This window comes from Arvicola amphibius, chromosome 4 (assembly GCF_903992535.2).
Source record: "Arvicola amphibius chromosome 4, mArvAmp1.2, whole genome shotgun sequence".
Classification (NCBI taxonomy): domain Eukaryota; kingdom Metazoa; phylum Chordata; class Mammalia; order Rodentia; family Cricetidae; genus Arvicola; species Arvicola amphibius.
The window spans coordinates 20,794,930-20,807,364 of NC_052050.1; the positions used below are offsets into that span (position 1 = coordinate 20,794,930).

General features: G+C 45.3%; 1 protein-coding gene across 4 annotated transcripts in view; it reads left to right on the forward strand.

Moving 5' to 3' along the window:
* The window catches only part of LOC119811038 (signal transducer and activator of transcription 5B), a 69,240-nt gene that overhangs the window by 30,943 nt on the left and 25,862 nt on the right, over positions 1-12,435 (forward strand). For all 4 annotated transcript variants that reach the window (XM_038324585.1, XM_038324583.1, XM_038324584.1 and 1 more), the window contains one exon: positions 11,187-11,324. In XM_038324585.1, the coding sequence (XP_038180513.1) occupies positions 11,197-11,324 (128 nt within the window). In that variant the 5' untranslated portion in view covers positions 11,187-11,196. Of the gene's footprint in view, positions 1-11,186; positions 11,325-12,435 lie in introns of those variants that run through there.

Below are 12,435 nucleotides of genomic sequence, written 5' to 3' on the forward strand. Positions count from 1 at the left end.
GCTGGCATCCTGCTGCCCACAACACACAGCCTGAAAAGTCCAGAACTTCAGTACCGCTCAGGACCTGTTCCAGAGGACACACCAGTTGGTAGTCTATTGCTTTGTTTTTCTCTTTGATTTTTTTTTGCCCTTAATTCCGATTTTGAAAGTAAATAAGTTACAGTCCTAGGATGTTGAAAAAACAGAGCAGTGAGCTCCAGACAGGTTTCAGCAGTAGCTGTGTCGCCACAGCTGTGTTTTCCCCCCACACCACGCTCCCCTCCCCTGACGGCTAAGACACCGACGTCACGACCCCTTAGCCGTAGAGGCTGGAGTACATGCCGCTGAGAACTAGGGCACCTTCTAGCACAACCTCAACACCACATCACTCTCAAGACATTTACCGCTGACTCGAAGGCTGGGATGTGCTCAGACAGTCAAGCACCTGCCTAGCATTACAAGACCCTAGGTTGGGTCCTCGCCAATGCTTAAACCAGGTGTGGTGATTCATGCTTGTGTTCCCAGCACTCAGGAGGCAGAGGTAAGAGATTCAGAAGTTCAAAGTTATCCTCTGCTATACAGCCAATTCAAGGCCACACAAGATACAATAATATCCAATATATAGGCAGTATGTAACTTTCCTTAATTGTCTCAATAATGTCTTTTAAAGCCTTGTTTCTGCGTAAAAAGCAAACAAAAACCTTACATCTATCTATCTATCTATCTATCTATCATCTATCTATCTATCTATCTATCTATCTATATATCTAATCTGTCTGTCGATCTATCTATCTGTCTGTCTGTCTGTCTGTCTATCATCTATCTATCTGTTGTGTGTGTGCACATGTGTAAGGGAGTTCACATACAGATATCAAAGAACAGCCTGCTGGAGTTGGTGCTTCTGCCGTGTGGGTCGTGGGACTAGAACTCATTTCATCAAGTTTGGCCATAAGCATGTTACCTGCTGGGCCATCTCTCCACCCTATATCTGCTTTTAATGAGCTCTTGGCTCTCATGTCTCTAAAACCAATTCTGCTCTGTTGCTCCCCACCCCATTCCTTAGAGTTTACAGTTTGGATTTAGGGGGAATTTTTCTGTATCTTGATTATTTATTTTTCCTTAAGGTGTATCGTTTAGTTGCAGTTACTACTTACATCTCTCCAGCAGAGAAGCCCCCAGTGCTGCATTCTATTTCCTGTCTGGGAAGTCCTGGAAAACACAGCATGCTTCCTGTGCATTCTGTCATCTTTGTGCAGGGGCCGCACCAGCCATCCCTGTTGTCCCAGTGTTTGTGTGCAGCAGAGGCAAGCACTGTTGATTGTTTCTTCCAGATTCTTCGTAATTTAGGTTTTTTTTTCTTCTCAATGTGCCAAACCTGTCCAGATATATATATCTCCAGATGTATAGTGCCATTTGGCCTGATAGTTGTGATTGTTAGTGCATTATCCACCAGATTCACCCGCTGATTTTTTTTTTTTTTTGTAACTTTTTTGTTTTTGGAAGTTCAGGGAATTGATTGCAGGGTCTTGTGAATTCTAGGTCAGAGCGCTCGTTACCTAGCTGTGCTGTGTCTCCAGCCTCCTTTTCATTTTGTGAATAGTGAGAAGCATGCAACTGTGCGAACATCCTGTTTTCAGAGACTGGCAGCACCCGTGGCCTATGCAGCGACGATGCTCCTTGTCTGGGTCTGCCTTGTGTTTGCACATGGATGGTGGTCAGAGGTCATTGTTGGTGTCTTCCTCAATTGCTCTTCAGTCTGTCTTTTTGAGACAGGAAATCTCAGTGAACCAACTGGGCTAGACTAGCCAGCCAGCTCCAGGGACCCTCCTAACGGTCTTCCCAGAACTGGGATTACAAGCACGTGCCATCTTTTTCTTGGTTCCTGGGGATTGAACTCAGACCCTAGTGACAGCATAATAAGGGCTTTACCAACTGAGCCGTCTCCCCAGCCCAGCCCACTCTAGTCTTGAGGTTATGCGTGTTGCAATATAAACACAGGTTGTCTTTAGGTGAGAAGTTTAAAGATAGAGGAACCTGCCGATGTGGGCTAGCCTTCTGCACTTAGCAAGTAGCTCCTCCTCCTTTCCTGTCCTGCCCCTTCCCTGCATTACCTCTCTTCTTCCCAAAGTGACATGTGCTAACTGGGACTGCAATGTGAAGATCTATGGCTGATTGTCTGCCCAGAATGTTATTATCTGTGTTGCCTGGGTAAAGAATTTCTTGTTTCTTTGTGGGCCAAACACATTTACTCCTGTTCCCTTACTGTCTGCGTAATGATTTTTTTTTTTTCTAAAAGAAAATTACCTTTCTGGTTGCTTATAAGCCAGCGTTTAGTTTTTGTTTTGTTTTTTAAAGGGCAGCTGGGTCTGGTATTGACCTACTTTCAGATGTCATTTTACTCTAACTTTGCTTGATGTCAGGCCAATATGAACACAATCTTAATCCTCTACCACTGCATTTAATAATTCTGTCTATTCAGTGATCATCACCACCTAACACAGAACTAATGTTGAGATTGACAGTGAGGTCATCAACGTGACCAGGGACCTGGCCCTTTATACTCCTCCAAGGGTCCCTCAGTCCTCAGTGGGTGCTGGGAGGTTAGCAATTTGCAATGCTGGCTTCTTGCCTTGAACTTTTCAGATCAGAAACAATGTTTATACACCCAGTTCATCTGCCAACTGGCCCTAGCCTTTGCCAAAATAAGTCTCCCGATATTAGGTTTCTCGTTCTGTTTTCTTCTTTCTTTTTAAATTTTGAAGTATGACAACATGTGGAAAAGAACAAAAAGTAGCATGACAACTCACGACAGTCCTGAGGACACAGGCACTGTGGGGCCGTGGAGGCTCTGTGGGGCCGTGGAGGCAGGACACGTCTCAGACAGGTGGGGTCAACTATTCTACTTCTGTCTCTAATTTATTTTATTTTATCTTTTAATAGAGTCTTACTATGTAGCCCAGGCTGGCCTAGAGCTTGCTATGTAGATCAGTCTGGCCTCTAACTCAAAAAGATCTGCCTGCCTCTGCATCTTGGTGCTGGGATTAAAGGTGTGTGCCACCATGCCTGGTTTTTGCCTCTTTTTCAATAACAGCCTTATTGAAATAGAATACATATCATATGGCTCAGTGGTTAAGAGCATTGCCTGCTCTTCCAAAGGTCCTGAGTTCAATTCCCAGCAACCACATGGTGGCTCACAACCATCTGTAATGAGGTCTGGTGTCCTCTTCTGGCCTGCAGGCATACACACAGATAGAATACTGTATACATAATGAATAAATAAATATTAAAAAAAGAATACATATCACAAAATTCACCTTTTTTGCTTTATGTGTGTGTATGTGTATTTGATGTGTTTGTGAATGTGCATGTATGATGTGATGTTTTGTGAATGTGTATGTTTGTGTGTGTATGTGTATTTGATGTGATGTTTTGTGTGTGTGTGTGTGTGTTTGATGTGATGTGTTTGTGGACGTGTCTGCCGTGGCATGCTTGTGGAGGTCAAAGGACAGCTTTGGGTATTTCCTCTTCATCCCGCTATAGGTTCTAGGGGTCAGACTCAGGTCATCAGATTTGTATGACAATGCTCATACCTGCAAGCCTTCTCATTTGCCCCATTGCCCTTCTAAGAGGCCCAGGATTCACTGTCCTGTAGGTGTTGTACCACCAGAACCACCTTTGTCCTCCATGGATGGAATCGTGTGTGTGTGTGTTTCTGTTTGTGTGTATGTGTGTGTGTGTGTGCACATAAGCCTTCTTATGTCATGTTTGTCCTCCATGGATGGAATCGTGTGTGTATGTAATCGTGTGTGTGTGTGTGTGTGTGTGTGTGTGTGTGTGTGCGCGCGCGCTTAAGAATATCTATTCTTTTTTTTTAATTTTTTTAATGATTTATTTAACTTTATGTCATTGGTGTGAAGGTGTCAGATCTCATGGAACTGCATTTTCAGACAGTTGTGAGCTGCCATGTGGGTGCTGGGAATTGAACCCGGGTCCTCTGGAAGAGCAGTCAGTGCTCTTAACCGCTGAGCCATCTCTCCACCCCAAGAATATCTATTCTTATATTACCTTTGTCCTCCGCAGTTTTCAGTGCTCTCCTCCAATTTGGGAGAACAGGATTCACACAGTTCCTCTCCCCGACCCTTCCAGAGGTTCTTGTCAGTAGAAGTCCTGTGTCAATGAAATTGATTAAGAAATCAGAGTACAGGGCCAGCAAAATGGCTCAGTAGATAATGGTGATCGCTACCAAGCCTGACAGCCTGAGTTCGATCCCCAGAACTCACATAGTAGAAGAAAAGAACAAACCTCTACCAGTTATTCTCTGACCGCCAAAGGCATGGTAAGGCGTGCGTGCGTGTGCGCGCACGCGCGCGCGCGCGCACGCGCGCACACAAATGCAGTAAAAATAAAAACAAGAATACTTTATTTTTAATGGAAAGTAAATTTCATCCTCTGGAATATTGGTTACACAGTAGGACAGCAAGGGCTGGTCATCAGGCAGAGGATTGACTTTGGAGAAGTTTGTTGAGATTAAGATGGAGGTGGGGGGAAGGATGCTCTGTGTGTAAGTGCAAGAGTCATTGGCCTGTCTAGGAGGCTGGCCGTACTCAGGCGCTGTGTTAAGTATTTACACACAATAATTCATGCTCGTTGCAACCTCCCTCCAAAGACCTGCATGTTCTTCTCACTCAGTAAATCTGAGGCACAGAGACATTAGAGGGCGGATCTTCTAAAGCACTGTGAGTAGCCAAGTTTGGCATCATCTCGGGGAACATTAATCTCGTTTTAGAGGTTTTGGCTGGGTGACGGGGCTGGTGTGGAAAGTAGAAACTATAGGATGCACAGGGTAATGGAGCCTCGTGGCAGAGTGCTCACTGCATGCACGAGGCCCTGAGTTTGAGCTCTAGTCCCACACAAGAAGAAAAACTCAGCAATTACAAAATACTCCAAACATTAGAAGCTAGTCCAGCAAGCCAAGTCTCTCTACATGTGTTTTAAACTCTCATCTCTCTTCAAGCCAGGATCTCTTCAATCCATTGGCAAATTGCACCGGGAACTTCCAGCGGGAAAGCCTTTCTTCTGCCCCAGGCAGTTACAGCCAAACACGAGTCCAGTGTTCTGAGATCCTTCAAAGAATCATGGTTTTCTTTGTAAAAGTTAAATTTTGAACTGGGAGTGTATTTCAGTTGGTAGAGCTCTTGTTTCATGGACACAAAGCCCTGTGTTTGATCCCCAGCTTGGGAGTAAAAGAACACACCTATAATTCCAGTGTACAGGAAGGGGAACAGGGTCTGGCATTAAAATACATAGTGAGTTCAGTGGCAGAGGCAAGCCTGGGCTACCTGGAGCTGATCTATATATATATTTGCTAAAGGGAGAAATTCTGATAAAAGAATATTTATTGCTGGTTGTTGGTGGCAGCGGCAGCAGTGGCAGCAGCGGACACCTTTAATCCCAGCACTCCGGAGGTAGAAACAGGCGGATCTCTGTGAGTTCAAGGCCAGGTTTTTAGAAACAGGCACCTCTGGCCCGAGTGTTTAACCTTCCCCACCCTTAGATGGGACCAGGTGTTGAGGACCACACAGGTGCTGGGTGTGTCTACTGGGAGTAGCGCCGTGTCCAGACTCTGGAAAGCTGTGAACGCCACAAGTGTGGCTGCACAAGAGCTCGGCCAGTTGTCAACACTGTCCTAAAAATACGACGGTGAATCCATTTCCCAGTGTTTAGAGTGGCCCCGTGATGACCTGCCAGAGATACAAACCACTTCCCTTGTCAGGATGTCACGCACCAAAGACTGAGCCGCCTGTCAGTAAGCAGAGGAGAGCATGCGAGTGGTGGGCTGTGTCCATGCAGGTGGGGTGGCAGCTGGTGGCTGGCTAGACGGTAGGTATGAGGGACAGGGCCCCTGCCTACACCTTTGCACACATTGCTTCCTAACGGGTGGGCAGTGTTCTGACAGACATGGGGAGAAGCACTCACCAGACTATAGATCTTACGCATTTACAGCGGAGAGGGGCGGGAGCAGTTTTTGTCTGCAGTGAGCGTTTAGCCTTTAGGAAGTGGAGGCAAGAGGGTCAGAGGCTATAATGGGAACATGATAATATCTGTAAGCCTCTCGTAGTCTATGTGGATAAAAGTCACAGCTTAAAAGTAAAATGAACACGACTGTACTATTTATTCTAGTTTTTATTTTATAATTTTTTAACACTTTAACTGACACAAACTTTTCTATTTGGAGAAGGACTTGCTACATCATACATATAATGTGTAATGACCAGATCATCTTAATTGTCAAATCTGTCACTCAGCATTGACTTACTTGCCCCAGGAGCATTCAGGTTCCTACTACTGCCTGTGTCCTTTACATCCTTGTCGGGCAGTGAGCCAGATGTGCTCTGGGGCCCTGCTTTCCATCCCCGTCAGAGTGCTTTTGTGCTGTGACACTATACTGCATTTACCAAAACAAGGCAATTACTACTTTGCATTTACCAGCTATTACCCTTCAAGAAGCATGCTATTAAAAAATAATAACTAGCATGGCATGCTCAGAATTGGAATCGGAAAAATATTCTGACAAATTCTCAGAGCGCAGAGCTCTGTTCCTTAATAAAAACCAAGCACCAGTGTAACACCTAACTATGCGCGCCCTGCTGTTATGTACGTCTCCGCAATACTGCTGTCTTTGTGGGTTTGCTTTTGCGTCTTTTTGAAGCTGGGCGCGCCGTTAATGCCAACACTCGGGAGGCAGAGGTCAGTGGATCTCTGTGAGTTCAAGGTTAGCTGGTCTAGTGTTAAGTTCCAGACCACCTAGGGCAACATAGTGAGATTCTCTGAAAAAACATACAAAGGTGTTTGATTTTGTAAGAGACAAGGTATTTTATGTAAGCCCTGGCTGGCCTTAAACTCACAGCCTCCTGCCTCAGTTTACCAAGTGCTGGGATTACAGGTGCATAGCACCACACTGAGCCGTGTTTTTCTCTTAAAACAATATGTTATATGTAATATGACTGGCTAACAGGACACGTGAAATATTTATGTATTTGTTAATTTAGCATAGTGGCTCTCAACCTGTGAGTCACGACCCCTTAGGGGTCAATTGACCCTTTCCCAGGGGTCGCCTCAGGAAATGTCAGAAAATACAACTTTTACATTATGACTCATAACAGTAGCAAAATTACAGTTATGAAACAGGAAAAAAATAATTTTGTGGTGGGGTCACCACAGCATGGGGAAGTGTATTAAAGGGTCGCAGCCTTAGAGAGGCTAAGAGCCACTGATTTAGCAATACTTGTTCTCCTCTTCTGCTGAGCCACCATACATATACTTAGGGACAGGACAGTAAGACATGTCCTCTTTACTTCTGCTGGAGTTCCGTGGGGAAGACAAAACAAAGAAGACTAGACAGAAAATGACAGGCACATGTGGTGAGAGAGACCGTCCCCCACATAGACCTGTCAAGCTATTCAGTAGTAGTTGAGCTCATTTGAGATGTTCCTTTCTACACCTTAGAATTCCATACTGATGTTGTGTTCCATAATAACTTTTGAAAAAGCTGACATGGGCCTGGAGAGATAGCCCGGCTGTTGAGAGCACTGGCTGCCTTTCCAGAAGACCTGGGTTCAGTTCCCAGCACTCACATGGCGGCTCACAGCCACCTGTAACTCCAGTGCCAGAGGATCTGAAACTTTCTTCTGGCCTGTTAGGACACTGCACACATGTGATGCACAGACATACACGCAGGCAAAACACCCATACACATTAAACAAACAAACAAATAAGAAATGTATATCTTAAAAAAGAAAATAGCTGATATGTTCAGCTTTGTTTTATGTACTTGTTTGTTTAAGCAACAAAAAAAGTAATGATACTTATATGCCAGGCACTGTTTTAAATAAGTCCTTCTCCTTCATTAGTAAATAGATATATGCTGCATGCCAGACAGTGGTAAGTGAAACCAGAGAGGAGCAGAGAGTGAGCACGGTGCTGTTTGATTTGCGTGGATTAAGAAGAGGGCTTTTGGGCCTTCATACCACTTTCCTTCTTTTGTCTTGGGGCAGTTCAGCACAGGAATTTGCAAACACGAGATTTTTTTATCTGTTGGAATCATTCATATATTCATTAAGGAGCTACAGTGAGTTCCTACTTCTACCTCATTCTAGGGGTGAGTGTATGGGTGTGCTTATGTGTGTCCAAGTGTGTGTGAGCACATGGGCATGTGTGTATATGTGTGTGTGGTGACATTTGTGGAGGTTTGAAGTTAACCTCAGGAGCCAGTCATCATTTATTTATTTTTGAGACAAGGTCTTAATATGTAGTCCTGGCTGGCCTGAAACTTACTAAATAGACCAGGCTGGCCTCGAACTTACAGACATCCCCCTGCCTCTGCCTTGTGACCATGACACCATGACCAGCCTCTTTTTTAAAAAAAAATTGTTTTATTATTATATGTATATTGGTATTTTGCCTACATGACTGTCTGGGACCCCTGGAAGTGGAGTTAGAGACAGTTGTCAGCTGCCATGTGGGTGCTGGGAATTGAACCTGGGTCCTCTAGAAAAACACCCAGTGCTCTTAACCACTGACGCATCTCTCCAGCTCCCACCCCCTTTATAAGACGGTTTCTCATTGGTCTGAAGCTGGACAGTTAGGTCAGGCTGACTGGCCAATGAGCCTTGGGGATCTTCCTGTCTCCCCGTCTCCGGCACTAAGATTGCAAGTGTGCACCACCCTGCCCGGATTTTCACCGGATTCTCGGATTCAGCCTTGGGTCCTCATGCCTATAAAGCAAGCACTTTACTGGCTGAGCCATCTCCCTGGCATGGTCCTTGTTTGTTTGTTTGTTTGTTTGTTGTGTTTTTTAAGAATGTATTTATATGTGTGAGTGTTCTTTAAGCTTGAATGTTTGTGCACTACTTGTGTGCAGTGCCTATGGAGGCCAGAAGAGGGCATCAGATCCTTTAGAACTATAGGTACAGCTGGTTGTGAGTCATTGTGTGGGTGTGGGTGTGGGTGCCGAGAGCCAAACCCAGGTCCTCTGGAAGAGGGACGAGTGCTCTCAGCCACTTAACCTTTTCTCCAGCCTGGTCCTTGTTCCTTGTTGAGAAAGACTGCTGCCCTAACCCTGCCCTTCACTCCTCTGTTGGGCTTCTGCGTATGCGTACATCTTCAGCCTCCTTTCCTGCCATCCCTTTGCCCTTCTTCCAAAATCACAAGCTGATATTGTTCTGATTGGGAGACAGTCCTAAAAAAAAAAAATACACAGCTGTCATCCAGATGTTTGACTAGGAAGTAGAATTGCTCTTCTGTCCCAGTTTTCTTCTGGTAAACTCACACCCACTAAAATCTGTTGTTTGGGAAATCTCACGATTGTCCCAGCACTAAAGCCTGAAAGCCCCAAATTAAACCATGTGTCGTTCAAGTGTTCTATGGCAGCACACACTCTAAAATAGGTAACCGGCACCCACTCCGCTCCTCATTGCTGGCTAACTGACTTGTCCCATAAATAGCTCAGTGTTACTTGACCAGACCGCCACTGCTCTCAGAGAGGGATCCTTGTTTCCTGGCACACGTGTGCACTCTGGTAGTCAATAAAACCCAGGTCCAGAGCACTGGGCCATGGCTGTAATGCAGTCCTGAGTAGAGTTGTGCAAATCAGTAGCTAAACCGTTTTTAAGTGGGATTCAAGATGCCTAGTCCCACCTTACAGAAAGCAGCATTAGAGGAAGATCTGGCTTTCATGTCTTCTTCATATAACATAGCTTCTTCAGTCTGGGGAATCCCAGGTCTCTGCCAAGTGCATTCAGTTCTCAGGTCTGTCTGAAAAGGGTCCTAGTAGTTTCATAAAGCCATTTCCTGAAGCTTGTTTTCATTGGTGGTGTTTGTTCTGGTTTTGGTGCTGTTTCTTTAAGATAGTCTCAGGAAGCCCAAGTTGGCCTTGAACTCTTGATCCTCCTGCCTCACCACCTAAATTCCAGGATTATACGCATGCGCCACCACAAGAACCAGTTTAAAACAAAAACTCACTATTGTTGAGACTAGTGGCAGGTGGAACTGTGAGTTCTAAGCCAGCCTGGTCTATAATCCAGGACAGCCGGGGCTGCTAGACAGAGAAACCCCATCTCATAAACCAAAAATAAAAAAGGAAGATGTCAAGTTTAAGTCCCTACCCCAACTACAGAGTGAGTGCATAGCCTAGACAGCTGAGTGAGACACTCTCCAAATAAGAAGTGACAAAGAGGGCTGGGCTGTAGATAACTGTGGAGCACTTGCCTGGCGTGGTCAAGGTCTGAGCTTCAATCTCCACTGCAAAAGTAACAACAAACCCCACCTAAAGCATGCCCACTCCTCACCAGTAGAATACAACAGTCCATTCTTACTCCTCTTAGTTGACGTATATTGTTTTTGTGTTGGACTGTACATTTAACAGAACATTGTTCTACAAGTCCCATAGCAATAACTCCAAGGGTGAACGTTAGGGAGCTTGGCAAGAGAAGCCTCTGCTCTGAGGGGCATGGCTGCAGAGCTGACTAAGATAACGCGCAGCCTCGGTCTGCTGTCCGTATTTCCTTCTCTTCCAGCTCCTTTTCACATGGTAGCCTGTTCTTCCATCTCATAAAGCCCGAATCGGAAGCCCCGTTTCTGATCACTCTGCTAATCATTCATGAGAACTGTGGGAACCCTGCCTAGCACCCATGGCAGTTTCCAACAAAAGTAAAACCGGGACTAGGATATCAAAGCTGTTGGCCCCGCCGTGCCTAAAGCTGGTTTTACAGTGTTGTCTTCTGCGCTACAGAAGTCAGCGTTTCATAGACCCATCTAGGGCCCCTTCCCATGGCCGCGCGGAGTGAGTGTCTGCATTTTAAAAACATTATAAAGCTCAAAGTCAGTTAGAGAATATCGATCCTGAGCAGGTGAGATGATGGTTCAGTGGGAAAAGGCAATTGCTGAGCAACCTGGCAACCCGGGTTTGATCCCCAGAACCCACACAAAGGTGCAAGGAGAGAACGGTCTCCATGAAGTGGTCCTCTGACCTCTGCCCACGCATGTCACAGACAGTGGTAAAGAAGACAGTTTTAAAGGCTTGACCTTTAGTGTGCCAAAGGGAGAAAGAACGTTCACTTTTAAACCCTGTACATATTTACTCCATTGGCTTTAAATTTGGGGCGGGGGGACTAGAAACAAACAAACAAATCAAGGTCTTTGTTCAACAGGTGGTGAACCATGGCGATGTGGATACAAGCTCAGCAGCTCCAGGGCGACGCCCTCCATCAGATGCAGGCCCTGTATGGCCAGCATTTCCCCATCGAGGTGCGACACTATTTATCCCAGTGGATTGAAAGTCAAGCCTGGTAGGTGAACAGCGTTTCTACATCATGTTTCAAGCACAAGGATACTGAACTTTGGTTAGAAAAATGTTATAACTGACCGGTTATATGCGTAACCCGGGCTTAGTGGTCCACACCTGTAACCTCCATGATCCTATCACCTTGAAGGCTAGGACAGAGGGATTGCAAGTTTCAGGCAAGCCTGAATAGCAGAGTGAGACCCTGTCCTTATCTTTTAAAAAAAAAAAAATCCAAAAGCTGTGTGTGTTGGGCTGCGTGTGTAGCTCAGTGGTGGCGAGCATGCATGAGACTCTAGGTTCAGTCCTTGGACCCGTCTCCCAGAAAAAACGGTTTGAAAACTGTTTATGTAACTCAAGGAAAGGTGTTTAGCCTTCTCTTAGGTTTAGGGAGATAAAATAACTCTTGAATTTTAATCTTCGCTGTGTTTTAATTCTGTGTATATTTACGTGTCTATATGTGGTTATGTACACTTGAGGGCAGGTACATGGAGAGGCCAGAAAACAGCGTCAGATCCCAGATAACCTGGGGTTACAGGTGATTGTGAGCCCCCCAGTGTGAGTTCTGGGATCTGCTGGAAAAACAAGAAGCCCTCTTAAGCACACAGCCGTCTCTCCAGCCCCTGAACTTGCTTTATTTTTATTTTTATTTTTGGAGGGGGAGGTGCGTTGAGATAATGTTTCTCTATGAAACCCAGCTGTTTTGGAACTCATTATGTAGTCCAGGTTGACCTGGAACTCTCAGAGATCCACCTGCCTCTGCCTTCCAAGTGATGGGACAAAAGACATGCACCATGCCTGGCTTCCCACCCCCCCCCCAGGTAAGTTTTCACTGTGTAGTTCTGGGTACCCTGCATTCATTATATACACCCAACTAGTCTTAGACTCAAGATCAGCCCAACCTGGCTTCCCACATGCTAAAATTTATATCTCAAAAACCAAACATTTAATATATTAACTTACAATCAAAACATTCATGGCACTTTGTTTTTTGGTTTTCTGAGACAGGGTCTTATTATGTAGCTCTGGCTGTCCTGAACTTACTATGTAGACCAGGCTCTGATGCGAACTCACAGCTATCCACCTGCCTCTGCCTCCCGAATTCTGGGATTATTAAA